Source organism: Zingiber officinale, chromosome 8B, assembly GCF_018446385.1.
Source record: "Zingiber officinale cultivar Zhangliang chromosome 8B, Zo_v1.1, whole genome shotgun sequence".
NCBI lineage: Eukaryota > Viridiplantae > Streptophyta > Magnoliopsida > Zingiberales > Zingiberaceae > Zingiber > Zingiber officinale.
In genome coordinates, this window is record NC_056001.1 from 14,663,267 (window position 1) to 14,687,150 (window position 23,884).

A 23,884-nucleotide genomic window follows, 5' to 3' on the forward strand; every position below is an offset into this window, starting at 1 on the left:
ACCGAGTCAAAGTTAAGTCGAGCACTTGAGCCCAATGTGATTCAATAGCTAAATTGGTTTTGATTAACCTCATCGTTTAGAACACCACTACATGGTGGCAACAGTAGAAATTGAGAATTTTAAATTTTTAAAGGGATAAAATAATTTTTTTTTTAAAAAAAAATAAAGAAAATTTTTAAATAGTGAAAGGAGGTGGGATATAATGGCAACGTATGGTATGATTTTAATATTATAAAAGTTAAGTACATGTAAAATAAGATATTTCAAAAATTGCTTAAGCAATTCAGTAAAATGTTTCCGATAATCTTGAATTTCTTTTTTTAAATTCAGATATCGAATTAAAGTTCTAGAGATAGTTGGCTCTATCCCAGAAAAAGTTTTCATCAGCCACTGAAGTAAAGCTCCTGCCCATTTGCCAATAATAAAACTATAAATACTTGATTAATTTAAGTTTCAATCATAAATATCCATCTAGCGTATCACTTAATCAACTATTAACTTTTTTAGTCATATATTGGAATGATTTCCTTTTTACTTAATTCATATTAGATATTTAGTTTAGGTCAATTAATCTTAATTGATGTATCTGATTCTATACATTTTTTTTTTATCATTCATCAGATAAATCGAAAAATTGAAAAGTACTTGTAGCATACCAACGCTCTTATATCAACAAGATTCGTCTGGAAAATTAAGATGACGCTGCAATGCACTCGGGGCGTGATTTCTTCTTTTAAAATCACGTATTTATAGATTTAATCTAATGCGTTTAAAAATAATGAATAATATATCTATAAACTAAATTATTGTATTATACATTTATTAGGGCACATTCGACAACATATATCTGTTTGACCGTTTAATCGTCGTTTAGATCCACAACTTGCATCTGATTTAGGGATGTAAAAAAGATATAAAAGTTTATTTGATAAGATAATTTAAGTAGTTGAATTTAAAATGAATCAATTTTTAAAATGATTATTTAAATTTAATTTATTTTTTTTATAAGTTTGAATTTATTTGAACTTGACTTAAATTTGATTATTATATATGTTATCGAATTCTCAATTCAAATTTGCTTAAACTTAGTTCATTTAGATGTTATTTAAGTTTTTAATTCAAAGTTATTTATTAGTTTGAAAATTTTATTTATTTGATTGATTATTGAATTTGATAATTTAAATTTATTTATTTATTTTAATTAATTTATTTATTTAATATATTGATAAAAATATTATTTATAAAATTTTAAATTATTTAATTTAATAAATTTTTCAATCTTATTTATTTAATCAATTTCGTATTGGTATTGAATAATCATTAACACAACCAACCACAACTTTAACCAACTTCGTATTGGTATTGAATGAACATAACCATGCTTGTTGTTCGTCAACTTAGGCTCTGCGTTAGCTATCTATAGCGGACGCCGCTGCGTCGCCGTATCCTCTCCGTTTAATTTAACGGGCGAAGACGACGAATAAGTAGAGCACAAAATGGAAGCCCTAACCTTCGCCGGCGACAGCGACGGCGAAGGCCTCCTCTGCGCCGTCCCCGCCGCGGTTAATGGAGGCGACCCTCTTCTCCACCCCCCTCTGGCCCCCGATTCCGCACCGATCGCCTCCACTCCTCTCGTCGGCATCCACCCCGACGCCACCTTCTCCCTCTTTGACTCCAGCGACGAGGGAGGCGACGGCGTCCACGACTCGATCACCTCTGCACTCTCCCACGCTGCGCCTTCTCGAGCTGGCCGATCCTCGGCCTCCGAGTACTTCAATATCTCCGTCTCCGACCCACAGAAGGAGCAGGAGGCTGCCACTTCCATCGTGCCTGGCTCCGGATCCTTCGTATCCTACCTCATCACCACCCGGATCGTCGGCGGCCATGCTGAGATTCGCGTCCGCAGGCGGTTCAAGGATGTCGTTGCCCTTGGCGATCGCCTCGCTGAGGCGTATCGTGGGTACTTCATCCCACAGCGTCCAGACAAGAGCGTAGTCGAGGGACAGGTAATGCAGAAGCACGAATTCGTTGAGCAACGCCGCTCTTCCATCGAGAAGTACCTCAATCGTCTCGCTGCCCATCCGGTGATCGGAAGGAGTAACGAGCTCAGGATATTTCTTAGGTTGCCTGGCAACTCGCTTTTACCCGTGAGCACAGAGGCGTCATCAAGATCAGGAGGAATGGGGACGCTGCCAAATCTGGTCATTGGCGAGGCGAGAGGGAATGTGGAGGCGATGACGCAAAACGCTGTTCAACCGGCAAAGGGGGGAAGGGATTTTATGAAGATATTCAGAGAACTCAAGCAATCAGTGATAAATGATTGGGGAGGCGCAAAGCCCTTGGCGGTAGAGGAGGATCAGGAGTTCCTGGAAAGGAAAGTGAAGGCGCAAGATCTAGAACAGCAGCTCACAACTTCTTCCAGGCAGGTATGTGTTGATTGCTTACAGTTTTAGCGTGTTTTTGGTTTTTCTGTGATCACATGGTGTCCTCAATTGTTGAGATAATTTCCTAAATATCCTTGATTGGATTGGCAAATAGATTATCATATCTGCTATGTAGAAATTGAGGAAAAGTTTGGTAGAGGATGGGCAACTGATTGGGACAAAGTTACAAAATTATCAGGGTTTAAAATCTTAATTTGAATTTCTTGGATATTCAGTGGTCTAAGTGTAAGGACATGGAATCACTGATAATAAAGATTGCAGGCATTGATTATTTAAGTGCGATCAAATAAGAAACATATCTTCATTGACAAAAGAAGCAAACACAATTCTGCGCATACTCCAAAACTTCCATCTTTGGTGAAAAATTATGGTTTACATGCCTTCATTTAGAAATCTACTCTCTAAACTAAAATGATTTTCTCCTTTTCTTAGAGTCTATAGAATCAAAAGCCCATGGGACACCTTTTTATTTCCTCAGTAGCATCTGTCTATCAGTTGGAGTCTCTCATTGAGTCTAAATGAGGAAAATAAACTCTTTGACTATCTTCAACAATGCAACAACTCCCGCCCCTAGGTCAATGGTGCAATGGTAAGACCCTCCAATAGATAACCAAGGCATCTAAGGTTCAAATTTCAGCTGCAGCGCACTGCAGGGTATTTTTTTCCTCCTAAGAAATGGACCTAAGAACGTTGGCCATCTGGATGGGCCTCCATGAGCGCTTCCCGATTTACCCTAGTGACTAGAGGAAAACTTCCGTAGGGTCGGACTTGTCATCCCGGGATTAGTCCGTTCTAATAGCTGAATATATGGTGTCAACTAAAAAATAATAATAATAATAATAAAAGCAATGCAACAACTCCCATTTTATGGGTTAAGTTCCTTGTGTTTCCATCATTTAAAGTGCTTCAACGGCTCAAATAACTTAGAGTCCCACTTAACTACTTTCATTCCAATTGCAAGGCTCAATTGTCCTCAACTCAATACATGAGGACTTGAGATAATTATATCCAGAAAGGAATCCCTTCTATGACTAAAGTCCAAAGCAAACTTGTACATCCAAAAACTATAAAGAAAGGAAAGGAACAAGAAGGCTTGTAAACTTTAGTTTAAAATTATTAGATTTCTTCTTTTCCCTCCTCACTTTCTTCCTTCCATTCATTTACACAAGCTAACTTCTATTTATAGAATTAATAAATCAGCCATTGAGTATCTTATGACTTGAGGTAATGATTCTATATCAAGTTTTATTAATTCAACTACTATTTGTTAGTTTCCTGCAATTTTCAGCATTAAAACCTGTTCGGTCACATGTATGGGGAGTGTGTTTTAGGGACTCGAGATTTCTTGGTGAAGTAATCTCATAATTTTGCCTAGGTCATCTGATGTTTTAATTTCAGTTTATGTAGATTGCTGAGGAAATATGTAATGATTGCTTATAGTGGGACTATCTACTTTCCGACCCAAACATTTTTTGTTGGCAAACATTGCATTGAAGGAATTATCTTTAATTATTTAACCAATTTTTATAAAAATATCCTTTACTTGATTACCATATATAGTTAAATACAAAGTTCAGAAAACTAGTTTGACCTGAAAAGCAGAATGAACTTGAAAATTAAATATCATTTTTAGATTGATTCTTGGGTTGAATTTTGGAATTTGTTTTCAAATGTGAAAAATATTGGTCTGATCAGACATTTTTATTTAAGCGCACATAAGCTTCTTTGGAGATGCAAGTTTAAATTACCCTTAAAAGAAATCTTAAAATCCTTTACCAATGCCCTTTCATTTTGATATTGAGATGTTTCTTTGGTTTGATTAAAAAACGTGAGAACTACTGGTGCATTGGTGTCTATCTGATATCTGATGTATCACATGCATGTGACCATTTTTGCAAATTCTTGAGTAATATAAATTGTTTTATTCTGCAGGCTGAGGTGCTTGTCAAAGCACAACAGGATATTGGAGACACATTCGGTGAGCTAGGCTTGACATTCGTCAAGATTGCAAAATTTGAAACAGAAAATGCCACTCATTTATCACAGAGAAGAAGAGCTGCTGAAATCAAACAGTTTGCAACTGCAGCTCTGAGAACAAGTAGATTCTATCGAGAATTAAATGGACAAACAGTCAAACATCTGGTGCTGGTCCATATACATCTATACAATGATATCTTTATTTGAAGAAGATTTTCTTGTTATTTATGCTCATGTACCTCGTGATTTTCACAGGATATTCTCCATGAATATCTGGGCTTGATGCTAGCTGTGCACAGTGCATTCTCAGATCGTTCAAGTGCACTGTTGGCAGTCCAAACACTTACTACAGACTTGTCTTCCTTGCATGCAAGGAGAGAGAAATTGGGAGCATCTTCAATACGATTTGGGGACAGATCTAACCTTCAAAGGATAGAAGAGCTGAAAGAAACAATAAGAATCATGGAAGATGCTAAAATCTGTGCTATTAAAGAGTATGAGTGTATAAAGGTAAATATCTGGGAAAAAATGAACTTCTTAACCGCTTTTGTGAAACCAATAATGGATTAGAACATATTGAACAGTTAGAGTACTTGAGTTTTTGGTGTTTGAATCTTGTGACCCTGCATATAATAATAATAATAATAATAAGAAGAAGAAGAAGAAGAAGAAGAAGAAGAAGAATGTTTGCATCTTAATCTTTTATACTTTCAATAATATTTTTTTTGCATCTTTTTTGGTTGTTCTTGTATTGTATTATTAGTCAGAATTGAGATGGCAAGTGCACTAATACAGCCTTTTAATCGGGAAGATTTAGAAGTTGCCATTACCACCATGATTTGTTAATTGTTTGGACATTTCGTCTCCATCCTAATCATATTGCATCAATTTTAGATAATTATTCGCGTATTGCATTCTGATATTGTTATATTGTCTAACTTCATGTGGTTTTAATTTCTGATGATGTTAAGCACTGGAAAATAAACCTTGATACAACCTATATGTGCCAAATGGATGCAACCTACTCATTTTTGTTATACATTGTGTAGAACTGCTGTCAATTTGCATTTTTGGCGTTAGCTGGACCTTTACCTATAGCCAACCCCATTTAATGGGATAAGGTTTGATTGTTGTTGTTTTCTTTGGAATTTAATTAGTCTAATTGCAAAGAAATTTTATCTGGTCCTAATATATTGAAGTATTGAAATTTCTTGCCCATTCCTGTTCCATTCTGCAAAATGTGCTGCATCATGGTTCATGTTATTGTTAATCTCTACAATTTTGTCGTATCTTCCTAATGCATCTGAACAAGTCAAACATGGCAGATGATCATGCTTTCTCCTGGAAGGCAGTAAGGTTTTTTTCTTGCATTGCAGGAACACAATTTGGTATTTTATTTAATTTTTAATGAATATGTGCATGATTTGAGACCATTGCATTATATCTAATCTCCTGATAAATCAATGCAGTAGGAAAAGAACTCCATCATGTGGAATTCTGTTTATTTTTTGTGTTACTATGAACCTAAACCAGAGTAACATGTGGTTCGTAGATATTAAGTAAAATTATTTGACTCCAAAGGAACTAGTTGCAATATATATAGTATGAATTTCGGTAAATTCTGACAATATTTTTGTGCACACGTGTCCATTTTAGGCTGTAAATGTAATATTCATGATAGATGGTGATACGGTATGATATGGGTTATGATAGGCTGTCGGATGACGTGGGGGTTAGGGTCGAGAGAAAAAGGAGAGGCCCATAGTGGGGTGAATATATGATTACATGCCGAGCGAAGGCCGAGCGAGCACCAATGTGCTTATATGCGCTTGACCGGACAAAGTCCGACCGAGCTTAACAACACTTAGCCTTATAGAGCTTATAGTATATTACCGGCCGAACGAAGGCCGAGCGAGCATCAATGTGCTTATATGCGCTCGGTCGGACAAAGTCTGACCGAGCGTAAAGGCACTTAGCCTTATACAGCTTTTAGCATATTACCGGTCGAGTGAAGGCCGAGCGAGCGCCAATGTGCTTACATGCGCTCGACCGGGCAAAGCCCGATCGAGCGTAAAGACACTTAGCCTTATACAGCTTTTAGCATATTACCGGCCGAATGAAAGCCGAGCGAGCACCAATGTGCTTACATGCGCTCAGATAAAGCTCGATCGAGCGTAAAGACATTTAGCCTTATAGAGCCTTTAGTATATTATCAGACGAGCGAAAGCCGAGCGAGCACCAATGTGCTTATATGCACTCGGCCGGACAAAGCCCGACCGAGCTTAAAGGCACTTAGCCTTATAGAGCTTGTAGTATATTACCGGCCGAGTGAAGGCCGAGTGGGCACCAATGTGCTTATATGCGCTCGGGCGGGCAAAGCCTGGCCGAGCTTTAGGACACTTAACCTTATAAAACATTTAGTACATTCTGGATCAAAACATTCTTAACGGAAAGTATTCTCAATATATATACGACCGACATGAATGACCGGCCGAAATATGCTTAACAGAAGGTATTCTCAATATATATACGACCGGCTTGAACGACTGACCGAGATATGTTTAACAGAAGGTATTCTCAATATATATATGATCGGCTTGAACGACCAATCGAGATATGCTTAACAAAAGGTATTCTCAATATATATACGATCGACTTGAACGACCGGCCGAAACATGCTTGACAGAAGGTATACACGGCCGACTTGATTGATCGGCCGAAACATGCGTAGTAGAGGAGGTTGTACAAGTAGTAAACAACTTTATGATAACTTGATGAATTTGGCGGGAAACATTCTATAGAAGCTTCTTCAGTTAAGGGAACATATGCCTATCCATACTTATCAGGAATATGAGTCATAAACAACAAAAGAGGTACATCTGGGTAAAAAAAGATTCCTTGAAGGATTATAAGAGAGATCAATAATAAAATAATAAAGCAATAGGGGGACAATCTGCAACCCAATTTATTCACTTAAAACGTGTGGTTTATCTCACCTAAAGGAATACCTTTTTCTCAGTGATGGGAAGGGTGTAGGGACGAAAGGTTTGGCTAGGGAGAGAGTTGGAGTATAGAAATAGTGGATGGAAGATGTTCAGGTTCAACTGGTTTGGTGATGGATGAAATCTATGAAGGTTTAGGATGACAAAGCTTATGTGATATTCCACTCACAAATATGGTTGGGACTTGTGTGATTCTTGTGAAATTGATGGTTCATCTCAAAATTGTTAGCTTGATGTATGGTCTGACATTTTATGTCATGCCAGGCGGCACAATTGAAATTATCAACTTTATTGCTCGTGCCGGTAGGTATCACACCATGCTGATACTGCATTCTTTGTTATGTTTCAATATGTGCCAAGATAGTTTTTTTTAGCTTATTTCTCAATTTCAATAATCTTCTTTCTAAAAGTAAACAAGTAGTAAAAGACTTAGAACAAACTTTGAGTAAAATTATTTTTAATTCAACTGGTATATTCTTATTAAAAGTAGAAAATCTAAATAAAAAAGGATTAATGTTTAAAACTTATTTGAATTCATCTCAGTATGATTTAATACACGGAAAATACATTGTTTTATACGGTAGAATAAAATCTAATTTCAGTTGCGGCTTAAATTCTAGCCTTTAAAAATTAAATAAAGTGAAAACGTGTTTAGAGGAGTGAAATGCAGCTTGGTACACAACATCCTGGTACAAGGTGAAGCATTCCAACTGTTGGCGACACAGTGCCAAAACTTTCGCACAGAACAGAATGTTATTTTAAATGTTGGTTCCACGCATGTGAAAACAATTTGGGGTCAATTTAGATATAATTAAATATTTTTAGTAAAAACAAGGCATGGATCAGCAATTTTATTTTGGATATTGACTTGTACTCAAAATTGATATTTGTATGGAACTTTTATGAAAGATTTGAGTGATTTATCCTTTTATTCCTTGATACCTTGATATTTAACTTTTTCATTTTAGTTGGTTTAGTGTCACATTGATTTGTAAAATAGTGTCTAGTGTCTAGACATTTTTTTCACTGAACTATCTTATATAACTATATCATACTATATCATATATTGGTTTCTGGTTTCAAGACATGGGGCTCTCCAACTTCTATTTGCAAAACTCTGTTTACGTGTTTATTAGCACTTATAGCAGTTAAATAAGTGAACTATTAACTTGTTGACTAGTCACATCTCCCAAATTATCGGATATTAGCAGTAATTTTGCATGGAGCCGACCCCACCTAATGGGATAAGGCTTGATTGATGTTGTAGTAGTAATTTTGTATAGTAATTTCTAAAAGATGAGGAATTATTCTGTGTGGACTGTGTCATCTCCTTTTCTCTAACTATCCTTCAAGATCTCTTATATATTTTGCATTTAGTCTTTTCTATTCCTTCAATTTGTGAGTTGCACCTTCCTGTGCAAAACTCATTATGTTTTGATTTTTTTTCCTTAGTTATCTTATGATCGATTGTTCCTTAATCTTCTTAGTTGTTCTTCCTGTCGTTGGAGTTCAAGTTATATATAAATCCTTCTGGTCAATGTCCATTTTGATTTGATAAAATCCAGAATCTTGAATCATTGTCAATTAGCCCCGATAAAACCTCCTTAAGGATTACAGATTCTGAATTAGTCTTGTCTTGGGAGAGTTCAATATTTTTTAGGTCATATTCATATAAATTGATCCAAATTCAGTTCTTTTGGTTAGGAACTCAAGATGTCTATGTACACAACATGATTATTTCATTGGCAAGCCCTATGTTTTCTTTTTCAAATCAAACCAACAATGACAGCTAAGGCAGCTGTATGCTTAACTACTTAGGTTGGCTATCTGGATCCTCTTCCTCGATTTTCATTGCCAAATGGCATGCTAAATGTCTTTCTGCTTATTCATAATTCTTAGTAGTATGATTATGGATTCTAAAGTGGTATAGGATGATCTGATTAAGAGCAATGCCGATTCTTTTTCTTTATAGAAACCAATACATTGCAGTCAATATGATCCCTCAGTGAATACAGCCAGAAACAAATCTAAATATACAATCCAATTCTTCGTGTGGTTATTCTAATAATTGTCTTACGTGCTGCTTAAATTTCTATTGCAGGAAAACAACAGGAGTGAACTTGAGAGGCTAGACAGGGAGAGACGCGAGGATTTTATATTGATGTTTAAAGGATTCGTCGGTAATCAGGTATACTCTTCCCTGCAAAGGAAAGCTTACAGAATGGCAATCCTTCTCTTTTAACCACCATGCATCTGAAATTTGTCCAAGGCATGCTTATTAGTGAACCATCCTAATGTACTTTGCAGAGTGGGATAAGGATATAAGACTACAATACATTTGTTCATTTATAGCTCAATGATATGTTCTAAGAAAATCTTCCTGAAGTCAAATAGTATAAATAGTTGTCAATTGGTTTCATAGAATGGAATAGCTATTCCTAGGGAATGAAAATTGATAAGGAATAGAAAAGGTAAGTTTTAGTTTGGTTAGTGGAATATAATAAACATGAATAATTATTCTTATGTAAGTATTATTAGGATAGACAAGGAATAATTTTCACGATAACAAAATATCTATAATGATGTTCTGCCTAGCACAACTAATGAATGCCAAGTAACTTCCTCAACGATTGAAAAAAAAAGAAGACATCTATAAGGCCACATAATTGGTTCTCATTTAAATGCTCTATAGGTTTTTGTCGTACGTTAATGATAGTAATGAGTGTAATCTTCATTATATTTAGGTCAGCTATGCGGAAAAGATGGCAAACATGTGGACAAATGTGGTCGAAGAAACAAAGGGCTATCACAAGTCAGGGTAAATAATTTCATTTCAACATCACTTGTATATTTAAGATTTATCCCTATTCTGTACTGCGGCATGTATACTAGGTCTTTTAAGCCAGCAAGTTCTGAATAAACTCTGTTTTCTTGGATTTAATTATGCAATTTTGACTTGTATTTCAGATCCGTAGAATTGGTCACTAGAATTTTAAGTGTGACATTTTGTTGCTTTTTTTTTTATGAACATTGTGTATGGTGTGAAAATTAGGGATATGCTATATTTTGTGATTGTGCATCTAGAATTGGTGATGCAGATTAGAGAATCGTTTTGTTTTTAAGTTTTAGATTTGTAAATTTTTTTATTATAAGATTTTTCATTTGTAGGGTTATTTTGATGAATCGTTGTATTTAGGATAGTAATTATTCTAACAAATAACACTTTGATCGAGAGCCATCTCTGCCCTTGGTCATTGAGCAATTAAATGTTCATGAGTAAATTTAGTATTTAAAAATTTGTTTATGTTCAATCATTATATAAAAAATCCATTAAATACATAGGCTTGAACATAAACTAAATAAATAAGTTTGAATACGTGTTTAGCTCGTTAATATTCATGAACATATTCATGAACAACGTTTATGGATGATATTCATTAATAAAGTTTTTATTAACATATTAAATGAAAAAATTTAAAACGGATAAATAAGTTTGTATTATCCAACTCAATAATTAATTAAATAAATTTAAAATATAAAATTTTTAAATAATATCTAAATGAATCAATCTTGAGTCAAATTTGAATTAAGTTTAAACTCATTTAAAAAAAAATCAAATTAAGTTTAAATAATCATTTTAATGATTTAGTTCATTTTAAATTCGATTTGATTACCTTATTAAATAATTTTCAATACTTTAAAGCTTGAGTAGTTTACAATCCTAATGCTACCTTGGTACTTGTTGGAAAACTTCCTCTAAGAAAAATGAGATTATTGTTCGCTTTGTGCCATTAACAGAGAAAATATGTTTTTTTCTATGAACACACAAATATGAGGTGAAATTTTCTCGCGTGGAGATAAATTGCCCTAAATGATTCCATTCGCCTAACAATAGTTTCTAATGACATATAACGCACAAATATCCTTGGAGACCGGAACCAGTTGATTCAACTGATAAGAGCAAAAACCAGAAAATAAATCAGAGTGATCGAATTAATGGAGAAAAATTAACGAAAATATTTGGGAGCATTGCTCTGGTTAAAGAAACAATAAATAGTCTCAGCAACCTCAAACAAACTTGAATGGCGAAAATATATTCCACCGGAAACAAGTAATAGAAAAGTTGCAATAATAATATTTTTGAATTGGATTGGTAGCCAACAAATCAACTGATGCAACAAAAATTGAAACTTTCCCTATAGCGATGACAACTGGCATTCAACGTCAGGACAAAATGTTCCCATAATCTATCAATTTGAACCGGCAAAAAGGAAACGAGCAGGAGAAGAGGGGTGGTTCGTTGAGCAATGGCATGTCGGTTAGGGATATGACGAGACACGACGTTCACTCAAGTTAGCTTCCGACTTAGCATTCTCGAGTGCAGCCATCTCTTCTTTGCGCTGTTGATCTCTTGCAGCTGCATCCACATTAACTTTCTCCATGATTTTGCGAAAACCAGGAATTGTTCGATCCAGTTTGGAGTAGATTCGGTAGCTCAGGCTTCGAAAGATTCTGTAAAGTCTCTGCAGACCAATATGTTTGAACAGTAAGTTCAAAATAGTCACACTAAAGTTAGCAGTTCAACTATATCATGATTATTGATTGTGTTCGAATAGACTGATAAACAGATGGAACACAAATCAGTTGCAGTGGTTAACATGAACTAGTTCACTCGACCAAAGTTGTGAAAAACTAAACAAAATGCGTTGACTCATCGAATCTAAAACTAAGATGTGATCAAATTGCAGAATGAACAGGCCGAGACCAAAAGATCCAATCTCAGAATAGATCAAGACCACAAGTCACTTCTTGTGGTTTAACATGACATGAACTGGCTCGTTCAACCAAAAATTGTGGAAGCCAAACAAAATGAGTCAATTCCATGAATGTCAACTAAGATATGATCGAATTGAAGGATCGACATCCATGGATGAACATGAAAATAGAACTGCAAGTTGAAAGTAGCAACGAATCTACCTTTACATCCCTGTTCCAGGACCTGATATATGGCGGACCAGTCGTGTACCAACCAAGAGGTTCACGATACCACTCTCCGCCATATGTTATCTGGTCCATAGCTTGTTCTACACTTAAAACTTCCCATGGCCTTAATCCAGGAATGATTTTTGCAAGACGATACCTATACAAGAGAGCAAATTTTACTGAAATTGCACGAGTAATGTCATGAAAAATTTCACCTAAGCATAAGAAGGTAAAACATTAATTTTAATCCTGACATACAGAAACATGCAGAAACATGCAATTTGCAGATAAAATATCTTTCCTGTTATGGCAAGAACATCAGTAAAGAAAACAGTTTACTTGATGCTAGTAAAAAACACAATTCTAACATAAAGGGAAACACAAACAGAAATTTCAGAAAAGGAACCACATTCATTGAGCAGTCAAAGCACATTAAGATTAGTGATCATAAAATTGTGGGTAGATTGTTAGATAACCAAGACAACATGCACACTGAACCCATCCAAGATTGTTCAATATCATCATCATCTTCATCAAGCCATGTTTGCCACAACAATTTGGGATTGGCTATGCCTCTATTAGCTCCAAAAATTATTCAATAGAGACAATCAAATTTAAGTTCTTAACTAAATTTTGATGATTGTCCTAGATGACTTCTGATAAGCTTCTCAATCTTATTTCATAGAATAAAATAACACCTTAATAGCATTGGTAAACCTATGTTTCTCAAGCTCTAAGCATTAAAGTCTGGCACTAAGTATGTAACATACTAATTGCACAAACCAACAGTCAAGGGTTCAAACATCAGATAACACATATATGATAACAAAGTTCAGCATGGAGATTATAGAAACTCCTAAAACAAATTTAACTAATCTGCCCAATATATTAAGTTATTAACCCAAAAGGCATTTGTTGCGATTGGAGACAGATGGAAAAGACCAGGAATATATGACCTCAGCTCTTTCGAGATATATTTGTTGGGCATGTAGTCCTTTTCAAGAATTGTGGTCAGCTCAGAGCCACTAGCCCAAAGAAACATTGCATGGCTAGGAGTTCTTACACCAGGCCAAATACCACCATTGGCTTCAAGAACAGCCATGTCACGTTTCTTGCTCTCAATAGCCTCTTCTTGTAATTGCTTATAGGTCTTCTTCTCAAATCCTTTGAGAGGAGTCCAGGGAGGTATACCCTTCTGAAGTTTGTGAAGAAAAGCTGTCGCAGCAGCACCTAATCTGACTAGAAAACATGGAAATGCCTAACTCAGAAAGAAATAATTAAAATACAAAACTATGACCAATTAGATATTCATCTCTGTCAAGGAAATCAAAAACTTGAAATGCATGAGCAACTAACCTTCCCATGTAGCAATAGCCTTCTCTAAACCATAAATCATTCCGATAGGTGCCCATTCACTCATGTCTTCACCCCAGATAAATGTGTGTGTGTCAATTACCCCACCAGCCCATGCAGTTTTAAGAGTTATAAGCTCCAAAGGCCCTCTGGTGCGTCCAAGCCGATCTTTATAATACCAGCCACCAGTTTTCATGATGACTATTTTTACGATGGTAGATTACAAGAAATGGATATGAGGTCAGAATTGCAAAATATAACAAATTCAACTCAATCAATTAACAAACTGCTAAGCTCTCCATACAACTTTTAAGGACGAAATGGATATGAGGTCAGAATTACAAATTATAACAAATTCAACTCAATCAATTAACAAACTACTAAGCTCTCCATACAACTTTTAAGGACTACAACAGCTCATCCTGTCTGCATCTTCCGAACAATCAACACGTTCACCCTTAAATGAACTGCTTTCTAGTGGGAAAATCATGCATATGATTGGAACAAAGCATGTGATATTATCTGAACATAAAAAAGGTTACAAATCATTAAAGTTAAAATCATTTCATAAATGTATTGCGTGCAATAGGGTAATTGTGAGTCTAAGATGTGCTATTGTTGCAACCAATCTCAGAAGTAAACACATGCTCAAATATATTATCTCAATGCATGTGATGTTCAATTTAGAAAGAACATAAGCAAATCAAGACTCTTCTTTGTTCAATGTGGTTGTCTTTGACATTTGTAGGTCCAGCAACAATTTGTTAGTAGCTTACAAAAGTTCTTTCTCATCAGGTTTATACTTATTGCTAGTTTTATTAATTCCACAAGAAGATTATGAACATAATGAATATTGGCAATATAAAGATGCTTGCACTTCAAAGTCCTAGATACAAAATAAATGTAACTATTTTAGTATCTGTTTAAGCATTTGTAAACTTCTTCTAAGTAGTAATCAGTTGCAAGGTTCCTAAATGCACAATATCACATGTATAATTAATATAAATTGTTTATATTTTGAAAATACATCCAAATGAGCAAATTTATGACGAATATTTCAATGGTAATTGTCGTCTTTATCACTGAGTTTAGAAGCATCATACTTCGAAGTCGTAATGAGAAAATTGAACTATAATTCTTTATCAGAATCAATGTGTAATATTCATCCAAAAAGTTGAACCAAAACTCACAGTCATAATACCGCTTCTCCAGCCGTTTATACCCGATCGCTTGTGCCACATCGATAGGCCGCCCAGGGGGATACGGCCGCTGGCGGAAACCCCACAACCCCAAAAAGAACTGCCTGGCAAAATCCCAGAACTTTTCGTCGGACTCCTCCTTGGTCCTGATCGACTTTCTCGGCATTGGCCGTCCGTCCAACCCTGGCACATGAGGGAGCTTCTTCCACAGCTCCCGGTCCTCCCGCCGGTAGGGGTACTTGTTCTTCTCGAGCTCAATCTCGTTGACCTTGTCGGCGATAAGCTCAGCTCGGCGAAGGAACTTGACCACGGGATTCTGGTTGAACTCCTCCCACCACTGCTCGTTCTCCACGACCTCCTCGGGTGTGGGGTTGTCCTTCTTCTCTAAGCACGGGTCTTCGGCGAGGATGCGCTCGACCTCGGGGGTGTGGCGGAAGTCGGGGCGTTGCTCGCACTCCCAGAAGAATTGCTCGAGCATCTGGGAGTATATTCCGGGGGATTCATTGGAGGCAGCGACGGGAGCAGAGGAGGAGGCAGGGGCGGAGGCGGCGGTGGTGGAGGCGGGTTTGTCGGCGATGGGAAAGGATAGGTTCCGGTTACTTCCGATGCAGGCGAAGAGGTGGGCTTTTGAGGGATTCGGGGGCTTCGGGAACCAATTGTCGCCGATCCATCCGAGGTTGATGGACGCCATGAACTGATAGGTTAGGGTTTTGCAGAATGGGGTTAAACCGAACGCGATGGAAGACGATAGGATAATAGATAGAGCACGCGGCGAAGATTTAGTTGACTCAAGAGAATACCCGCGTTTCAAATGGTGAGGTTAGATGGATCCCATTGGGTAAGATATTAAGGCTATGAAAATAGCTATCAGGTCGGAGAGTCAAAACTTCAAAAACAGATGACTCAACGTATAATTTCCTAAACTGTCTAATTTCCTAAACTGTCTAATTATTTATTACTATTATTCCAATTCCCATGAAGCCTTTTAAACTGATTTTTTTAATTGTCACTATTTTGCCTTGTTTAAAAAAAAATAATAACAAAAACACAAACATGAGTTAGGTAATAACACTTTTCGATCCCAGAGTACAAACATCAACAGATTGCAGAATTCAGCTTTCCAAATCATAAAATCAATTTCTACGCTGCAGAACCGACATGATCTACATGAAGACAACACAGGGGCCACCAAAAGAGTGTTGAAGTGGAACCGGCGGGAACCATCCGATAAGCCGTGTCGGTGGCGGCAACAGAGGAACAGGGCTATGGCCGCCGCCGCCGCCGCCGCCAAAGTATGGAGACGGGAAAGCCAAAGGTCGGCACACCATCGGCGGCGGAATCATGAAGCTTCCAGGTGGTAAACTCCACCGGCGCCGAAGAGGACCGAGAGAAGAAGCGCTCTTGATTTCATGGCACACATTCTCCAAGCCGTACAGAATCATGGAGTCTCGGCCGTCCATGACTGCCCACCTCTTATGCATCTCCTGGAAGGTCAGTCCGGTGACCAAACTGTCGAATCCCGCCTGATGTGCCACGCCGTCTGCCTCCACGTTCAGCATACTCGCGAGCTTCATCAAGCTAACCTCTCCGCCGAGTAGTCCCGGACAGAACCGCGCCATGTACTTGACGTCGTAGAGTCTTCCGTTAAAGATGCCACTCGCCGCCGTTATAAACTCTCCTGATGTCTCCGGCAGAGGCCTTCCGCCGGCGAGCAACTTTATCAAATAGCCCACATCGTACGAGCCGTGGAACGTGACGAACGCACCGCCGTGGTGACCGAACAGCTTCTCCCGGATCAGAGCGGCGTAGCGAACAGAAGAAATACCTTCGCACCGGTTTCTTTGGACGTCGATACCGCTGTTCTTCAGCAGGTCGATGGACGCCGGCGAGCAGGGGTCGACGTCGGGGTCGAAGTCCGAGAAATTGATCTGCCATGCCATGCCGGGATGGTTGCCGGCGTCGTCGAAAAGGGCGATTCCTAGCTGGATTATGCAGAGGTTGTCGACATTGTACTTGAGGTCGCGGTATCTGCACTCCTCGGCGGCGCGGCGAGGCGTGAAGCGGAGGAAGCCGGAGAACTCGGTGTCGATGGCGACGATCGGGAAGGAGCGGCGAAGGACAGTGATCGACTCCATCTGCTCCAGTAGGTTTGCTTCCCACACGTCGATGATCTCCATCTGCAAGCGATCGCTCCCTGCTCCTCTGTTTCGCTCTGATCTGTGTTTTGCGTCTTCCGTTACATCGAGGTACATCGAGGTAGTTATTTACTTGTAAAGATCGATTTCCTAATCAGTTGAGTCCAATTAGGAATTGGTTGCTGCGGATTATCCGCAGCTCTAAACTTTTTGGAATTTTGGGATTATTAGGAAAGACTTCTATCTAATTGTGATTTTGCCATATTTAGGTTTTATTAAATAATCTATTTTTTAAAAAAATATATTAGAATTTTTTATATTAAAATTGTCACTCTGCCCCTCAGATTTGTCTTTTTTTTAATTTTGGTATTGAACCTTTAAAATTTAAAAGTTTTGACCATTTTAACTGGAACAATTATTTTCATATACACTTTATCAATTATTTTATGTAAAAAATTTTAACTACCTTATTTAAAATTTAGAATAAAATTTGTAGACAGAATAATTGATAAATACTCTAAAAATATTAGACCGTCCACTTCAAACATTTTCCAAGTTATTTTGATAATCAATGAAAAAAATTATAAAATTCAAACACATCACTCCAGATTAATCAACGTAAATAAAATACCCCGTGAGAAAAAAAAAAGGAATTTGTTAATGATATACGTTAAAACTTTTAATTTCTCTAATTGTTTTTTTTAAAAAAACCTAGGAAGGAAGAACTAGCGAGCAAATTAGAAAATAAAACAATAGAAAAAAAAATTTAAAAATGAAAAAAAATGCATTGTTTATTTTTTTTTTCATATACAACTCACCGACACGCGATTGTCACGTGAATAATAACACGTTATACTAGGTTAATAGATCTGGCAAAATTGGAAGAAAAAAAACAGAAGAAAATAAATAAAAGCCTAGACGGAATACGTTAGAGCATGCTGAAGAAATTAATATACAAACGAGAAGTTAATATATATTACTGACACATAATTTATGAATGTAAATATACTTTCATTCAAGCTCATCAATCAACATAGCCACAGGATTAGTGCTTTGATACCAACTAGGTGGATGAATCAATCAGTCCTGAGGTCACAAATAGTTAGAATTGACTAATTTGAACAGAAAAAATCGCACCTCTAGCTAGACCAGATTAGCCTTCTAACTCCTGTCGATTGGCTAAGTTCGGTTTGACCCTTGTCCATGGATTTCATCTCTCAATTTGAATCAGTAATAGTTCTGGTCAATTGTAGAACTAGTCCTGATATGCTCATAAGACAAACACAAAGCATATCATCACATAAAAGACAACAATCATTCCAAACAAACTAGTAAAAAGTCAGAAGCGTGATAGTTTTTCTAATTGCAGAATTTATGTAACATCCACACTCAACATATCAGCCGGGTAGTCAGTTTTGGCCCTTCTCAAACAGGTTGCTTCCTATGCGAGAATCATTACAGTACGACTCTTCCCGGGTTGCTACTGAATGAAGGATCGGGTAGTCTCTTGGCAATTAATTCCCTCAGTTCATACTCGCTGGGGAATCTCTGCTCTTGCAGTTTTGAGAAAACCTGCAAGATTAAAAGGTTATGTTTGGATGCAAAAGCATAAATACAGAAGCACGAGAAATGATAGCAGTGATAACTTGAATCAAAGCGACAAACAGGTTCATGAATTGTTCCATGAATAACTTGAGGATCTGTGCATAAAGATCATGTTTATTTGGTTAGCTTGATGTCTCACAATTACTGGAAATGAATTAGAAAGCCAGGAAGTAGTTTCTAATTTGTCAAGGTTCAACTCAAAATTTAAACAAATTGATTGCGATAGGAGAATAGTTTCAGCTAAGGTAAAATTGACCTTTGTCTGAGGGCAATTCTATTTTTACCAGTTTAAGATATGTTTTTTAGTTTCAATAAAATAAATAATAATAAATAAATCTTTTCTGTTTATTAAACACCAAAATAATGCATAAAAGCCTTTTTGGAAACAGCTGATTATACAAAAAGATCACAAATCAAAATACAAGTAAAAAGAAACAACTTAACAAAAACTGACAGCGAGAAAACTAGGCAAATCCAAGCTCCTGATAACTACAAACATGAGGGAATAACATGCTTCTGGTAATTACGACAAGCGTGCAACTAAGTAAAATGGAAAATAAGACAAATTTAGAATCAATTCTCTGAAAATAAATGTGAATGAGTAACTTCAAAAGTGAATTGATTTTTATGTATTGTAGTATAAAACTATTAGGTCAAATCAAAATGAATTAACTATTAAAAAATATATGGTGAAGAAAACAAGAAATATATATATATATATAGTAGCCAAAATTGACACTATAAGAGTCTTGCATGTATAACAGAACTCAAAGTCCATATTAATTTTCTATAGCAACTTGACAATTAAGAATGAGAAGGATACTTCCATGATTGCTAATACTAGAAAAACAAATTTAGCAAAAGCGCTAATGAAAAGAAAAGTGAAATGACTAAGTTGAATGGAAGAAAAGAATTGAACAATAGTTAAATTGAATCTACATGAAATTTATGCAAGTAAAAGTTATATAATTTGCATATATACTACATCTAAAGGAAATTGATTAAGATATTATAGATAATTTCAAATAGAAATACGCTTTTGGAGTCTCATAAAAATAAGATACTTTTGTTGGAACTGTGTTTGTAAGATTGTGGATGACCAACATAACACATAAAAAAGTCAAGAAGAGATGAGAATGCTGAAATAATGCCGAGGATCATTTGGATAAATAAAATAAGTTCCAATTTGTGTGCAATTTAGGTGATTCTTACTAAACCACAAAATGTAAGGAAATAAGTTAATATGAACATGCTCAAGATAAAGGGAAGATTCTGTTGGTAAAACCAGGTGAATCAATTAGACATGAAGACTCAGGTTTAAAAAAGAAAAGAAGCCCATGGAAGAGACTACTTAAAACAATTAAAAGTGATTTTAGTAGTTTTAGCAATAAGTCCACTCTAGGATGAATAAGCAAGATTAACAAACCTTGGAAAGTTAGGAACAGAACTTGCACTCAGGGTAAAGTACACTTAAAAACGAACATTGAATATGTTTTGGGCCAACTTCACCCATAAATGTGTGGCTACTCTATGAGTTTCAAGAAAATGTGGATGATCCTTAGCACTTACTCCAACAAAGCCCAATTGCTTGTGCATACATATCTTCTATTCTGATATACTTCAAGATGAATGGCTATACACATGTTTAATCTAAGTTTATGTGCATATGCATATGTTTGAAAATACAATCAAATATAAAACCTCCAAAAGTGTAAACATAGTTCTTGCTTCTCATTTCTCAAATACTTAAGGAAGATCACTTCACAAAAGCTAATGGTGCCTAAAAAATAGCATAACTGAATAAGGCACTTAGATCAAATGGAGTTTAGAGAGGTCAAAGACAATTCTCTAGATTGCACAGGTCTAAGTTTTACCCAAAAAAAAGTGAGCAATATGTCAATAAGATGTTAAATACATAAAATAAAAGATTAATCATAAATTGAATGAGGTATCAAATGCACAGATAACAAAGATGCCATAGCAAGAAAATGGTTTAAGAGAGCCAACTTCACTCTAGAGGACGGTCAGAATAATTTCTTACCAATTCACCATCACAGTAAACCTCAAATGCACCAGAACTCTGCAGAGATGATTGCAAGAAATTGCCAAGTAGCCATGTTGATGCCATAGAACCAAATCTATTAGCACGCAAAGTATAGTACCATGGAGGTGGGGCCATGCCGAGTCTAGGGAATATCTGATCACCTGCTGTTATAACTGCAATAACTCCTATTTGAAGAACAGGAACAACTTTACTCAGCAAATGCTTCGGGAATGCCGGTGGGTAATTCGATAATACTACATCAATCCCAGGAAAAGAAGCTTCCAGCATTTTCTTCATTGTCATTGCAGTACCCCTAAAAAGAATAGTGTATATCATGAATTTATTGCAAATGGAAATTTCAAATTCTGCTGTGGATTAAATGATGATTTAATGATATAATAGCTAGTGCAACCTACCATTATATCTTATGCATGAAAGATAGCTTCACAGTGGAAATCCTTTGATTGAAGATAAGTAACAAGAAGCAAAGTTTTCTTACATCTAGTGTTATTTTAAGCATGTAAAAGAAAATTGACCTCACTCATAAGCAAAGTCAGCAAGGCATTTTCTAATAAAGAGAGAATTTCAAGCACATAAGATATATTTGTATCCTTTGTTAAAGAAGATAGAGAAAAATTAATGTGAAATATTTCTGGTTTGGCTAATAGTTCATCTTGACAAATGTAACCAAAAGCTATGCTTTGTTATTACCAAAAGCTTTTTGATTGGTATCAAGAACCAATTACTAGTGAAGCTACTATGTCAAGATTGATCCACCGAGGTATTAAAATAATGTATCCAACTAATAAAGACAATACTCTAAACTTTACCACCAAGGATATGGCATATATGTCTAGAAACACTCGACATTTCTCACTTGTTGAACCTATAAACAACAGACGCCAACTCTAACTTTCTTATTGATAGCAGTAGATATATGGCAAATGAAAACTAAATAAAATAAAATTCCAGAACTCTACACAGGATACTAAAAAGGATAAGGTTAGTTATTAACATCTACTACTCAATACAGGATTGGAAGAATACTTTCATTTTAAATTTTTTCTCATCCAGCTATCCTTTTCACAAATGCGCAATCTAAGTCAAAAGCCAAACACTTTATGATGCAACCTCCAAGGTTTCTAAATTTGGAGAGAAAAATTCAACCAATCATACAGAACATAACAAATAGAGGGAAAAGAATCATCACTTGTAAGAGCAGGAAACACAGAACTTCAGGTCTACCCTAGTGCCATAACCAAGACCGCCAATCTGGGGACTCTGCGAGTATTGAGAAAACCACAGGAAAATAAGTCGACGAACGCGACTATTTTGGTTCGACTATGATTGGAAAAGATACCTGCGGACTGGTGGGGAAATCGGAGATCGGATGATTTGAGTGAGGCGGGTGATGGTGGGATCGAGAGGATGATTTGGAAGGAGGAGGCGGAGGTGAGATGGAGAAGAGATTGACGACGTCGGAGAAGAAGAGGAGGATGGGAAAACCTAGCAGGAGAAGCTGGAGCCGATCCATCGATAGTGACTCCGCGAGCGAGAGGGATAACAGATCAACAAAAATAAATAAATAGTGGCGATTTGTTTATAAATTGGTAATTTCCAAAGTACTCCGAATATTATATATAGTTTACATTTTTAAGCCTAAGAAGTAATTGGAAGGCGAATCAAGTGGGAGAGCCGCTCATCTCCAAAACTAGGGCTGTAAACGAACCGAGTCGAGCTAAGCTTTGGGGTTTTCAAACTTATTTGATAAGATAATCGAGCTGAGCTGAGCTGAGCCGAGCCGAGCTTAAAATGAACCAAGTTTTTGAAATGAGTGTTCAAGGTTGGCTTGGTTTATTTTTTATGAGCTTGAGTTTGTTTGAAGCTTGGCTTGAGCTTAGTTCATTTAAATGTTATCAAGCTCTCAATTCAAGCTTGGTTTGAGTTTGGCTTGAGCTTGGTTCGTTTAGATGTTATCAAGCTCTCAATTCAAATTTATTTGATTGTTTGAAACTTTTAATTGTTTGATTGATTATTAAGATTGCTAATTTAAATTTATTTATTTTATTTTATTTTATTATTTATTTGGCATATTGAAAAGAATTTTATTAATAAATACGATTTGTAAACGTTGTTCATAAACATTGTTCACGAACGTTAACGAGCTGAACACTTATATGTTCAAGCTTATTTGTTTAGCTTAACGAGCTGTTCAAGTTTGTTTGTTTAATTAATTTTATATATATTGAACGAACATAAACAAGCTCTTATCAAGCCGAACACTAAACTTATTCACAAACGTTTGGTTCATTTACAGCTCTATCCAAAACTAATCGAGTGTAATGGTCTGTTTACCTAGAAGTATGGATCAGTAAAAGGATAGATAGTACGAGATTCGAGATCATTTCTCATGTTTACATATAAAAAAAATTATTGACGGGCAGATTTCAAATGCGTCAGTTGATATTTTTAGCCATTTTTTCATCCCCTCGAAATTGGACGGGAAGCAAGAGGCGAGCCAATCTCCCTCGCCTTCTCCTTGTACACTCGCCGAATGGAAGCTGTCGCTCCTTCGCAATTGCAGCGGCGCCGCCTCCAACATCCCCTCCGGCTTGCTCCACGACCGTTATTCCCCTCTTCCACTTCCTTCCTTCTAATGACAGGCTCCTCTTTCACCATCATGATCTCTCTCGCCAACTCATCCTCGAGTCCATCGCAAATCCAGCTTTCTCTTGGCTGGTCCATGAGTGCGTTTGCTCCAACCTCTTCGGAACGATTCAATGCCTGGCGCTCCTCTGCCGTCGTGCTCGGCCACTGTCTCCGAGAATTTGACCGACTCTGTACTTCCAGCTTCAGCAGCTCGCCGTCGGCCCCCTCGCCCTTCTGATGCCAAGTCCACGGAATTTGAGTCCAAGATACTCGAGCTGTCTCAGGCTTTCTCCACCTGTTCTAGATTCAACTCTGACATCTCTGGGGAGCTCCAGCAGCTAGCCTGTGTTAGTCCATTGGAGGCGCAGCCGAGTCATGAGGCACCCGCCGACGCGTTCGATTATGTGTTTGCTTTGTCTTTGTCGTCCTCGGAGGTCCTCAAGAGCGCTACGGTGGAGAGCATCGAGCCACCGACGCTGCTATTGTCTTACTC

At 36.8% G+C, this 23,884-nt stretch overlaps 4 protein-coding genes across 5 annotated transcripts; 1 reads left to right on the forward strand and 3 right to left on the reverse strand.

The window, feature by feature from the left end:
* Window positions 1–1,368: 1,368 nt before the first annotated feature.
* Window positions 1,369–10,502, forward strand: LOC122015221 (sorting nexin 2A-like). Of its 2 annotated transcripts, XM_042571988.1 has the most exons (5): window positions 1,371–2,426; window positions 4,377–4,586; window positions 4,677–4,931; window positions 9,525–9,611; window positions 10,168–10,502. In XM_042571988.1, the coding sequence occupies exons 1-5, from the start codon at window positions 1,497–1,499 to the stop codon at window positions 10,243–10,245; spliced, it is 1,560 nt and encodes a 519-aa protein (XP_042427922.1). In that variant the 5' UTR covers window positions 1,371–1,496; the 3' UTR covers window positions 10,246–10,502. The 2 variants fall into 2 exon arrangements, with proteins under 2 accessions (XP_042427923.1, XP_042427922.1); XM_042571989.1 differs by lacking the exons at window positions 9,525–9,611; window positions 10,168–10,502 and adding an exon at window positions 5,471–5,550 and having other exon boundaries at window positions 1,369–2,426.
* A 975-nt stretch (window positions 10,503–11,477) lies between these two features.
* Window positions 11,478–15,695, reverse strand: LOC122015576 (protein TIC 56, chloroplastic-like). The gene is made up of 5 exons (XM_042572551.1): window positions 14,950–15,695; window positions 13,763–13,960; window positions 13,363–13,645; window positions 12,401–12,563; window positions 11,478–11,946 (listed from the first exon to the last, which is right to left on the reverse strand). The coding sequence occupies exons 1-5, from the start codon at window positions 15,647–15,649 to the stop codon at window positions 11,743–11,745; spliced, it is 1,548 nt and encodes a 515-aa protein (XP_042428485.1). The 5' UTR covers window positions 15,650–15,695; the 3' UTR covers window positions 11,478–11,742.
* A 426-nt stretch (window positions 15,696–16,121) lies between these two features.
* Window positions 16,122–17,210, reverse strand: LOC122013538 (probable CCR4-associated factor 1 homolog 11). Its single transcript, XM_042569806.1, has one exon. It carries the CDS (start codon window positions 17,208–17,210, stop codon window positions 16,122–16,124), a length of 1,089 nt encoding a protein of 362 aa, XP_042425740.1.
* Window positions 17,211–18,373: 1,163 nt separating this feature from the next.
* Window positions 18,374–22,314, reverse strand: LOC122016879 (selT-like protein). The gene is made up of 4 exons (XM_042574305.1): window positions 22,103–22,314; window positions 21,953–22,023; window positions 20,740–21,055; window positions 18,374–18,665 (listed from the first exon to the last, which is right to left on the reverse strand). Exons 1-4 carry the CDS (start codon window positions 22,274–22,276, stop codon window positions 18,549–18,551), a joined length of 678 nt encoding a protein of 225 aa, XP_042430239.1. The 5' UTR covers window positions 22,277–22,314; the 3' UTR covers window positions 18,374–18,548.
* Window positions 22,315–23,884: the final 1,570 nt, after the last annotated feature.

Excerpts from the sequence above, each read along its gene's own strand:
- LOC122015221 (XM_042571988.1), top strand. The coding sequence starts at position 1,497 with ATGGAAGCCCTAACCTTCGCCGGCGACAGCGACGGCGAAGGCCTCCTC. Across the intron at positions 4,587-4,676 it reads GACAAACAGTCAAACATCTG|GATATTCTCCATGAATATCT; the intron begins GTGCTGGTCCAT and ends TGATTTTCACAG. Across the intron at positions 4,932-9,524 it reads AAGAGTATGAGTGTATAAAG|GAAAACAACAGGAGTGAACT; the intron begins GTAAATATCTGG and ends TTTCTATTGCAG.
- LOC122015576 (XM_042572551.1), bottom strand. The coding sequence starts at position 15,649 with ATGGCGTCCATCAACCTCGGATGGATCGGCGACAATTGGTTCCCGAAG. Across the intron at positions 13,961-14,949 it reads GGAGAAGCGGTATTATGACT|TCATCATGAAAACTGGTGGC; the intron begins GTGAGTTTTGGT and ends TCGTAAAAATAG. Across the intron at positions 12,564-13,362 it reads TATATCTCGAAAGAGCTGAG|GTATCGTCTTGCAAAAATCA; the intron begins GTCATATATTCC and ends TCTCTTGTATAG.
- LOC122013538 (XM_042569806.1), bottom strand. The coding sequence starts at position 17,210 with ATGTACCTCGATGTAACGGAAGACGCAAAACACAGATCAGAGCGAAAC.
- LOC122016879 (XM_042574305.1), bottom strand. The coding sequence starts at position 22,276 with ATGGATCGGCTCCAGCTTCTCCTGCTAGGTTTTCCCATCCTCCTCTTC. Across the intron at positions 21,056-21,952 it reads TGTGTTTCCTGCTCTTACAA|GGGTACTGCAATGACAATGA; the intron begins GTGATGATTCTT and ends TATTCTTTTTAG. Across the intron at positions 18,666-20,739 it reads TTTACTGTGATGGTGAATTG|GTTTTCTCAAAACTGCAAGA; the intron begins GTAAGAAATTAT and ends TTAATCTTGCAG.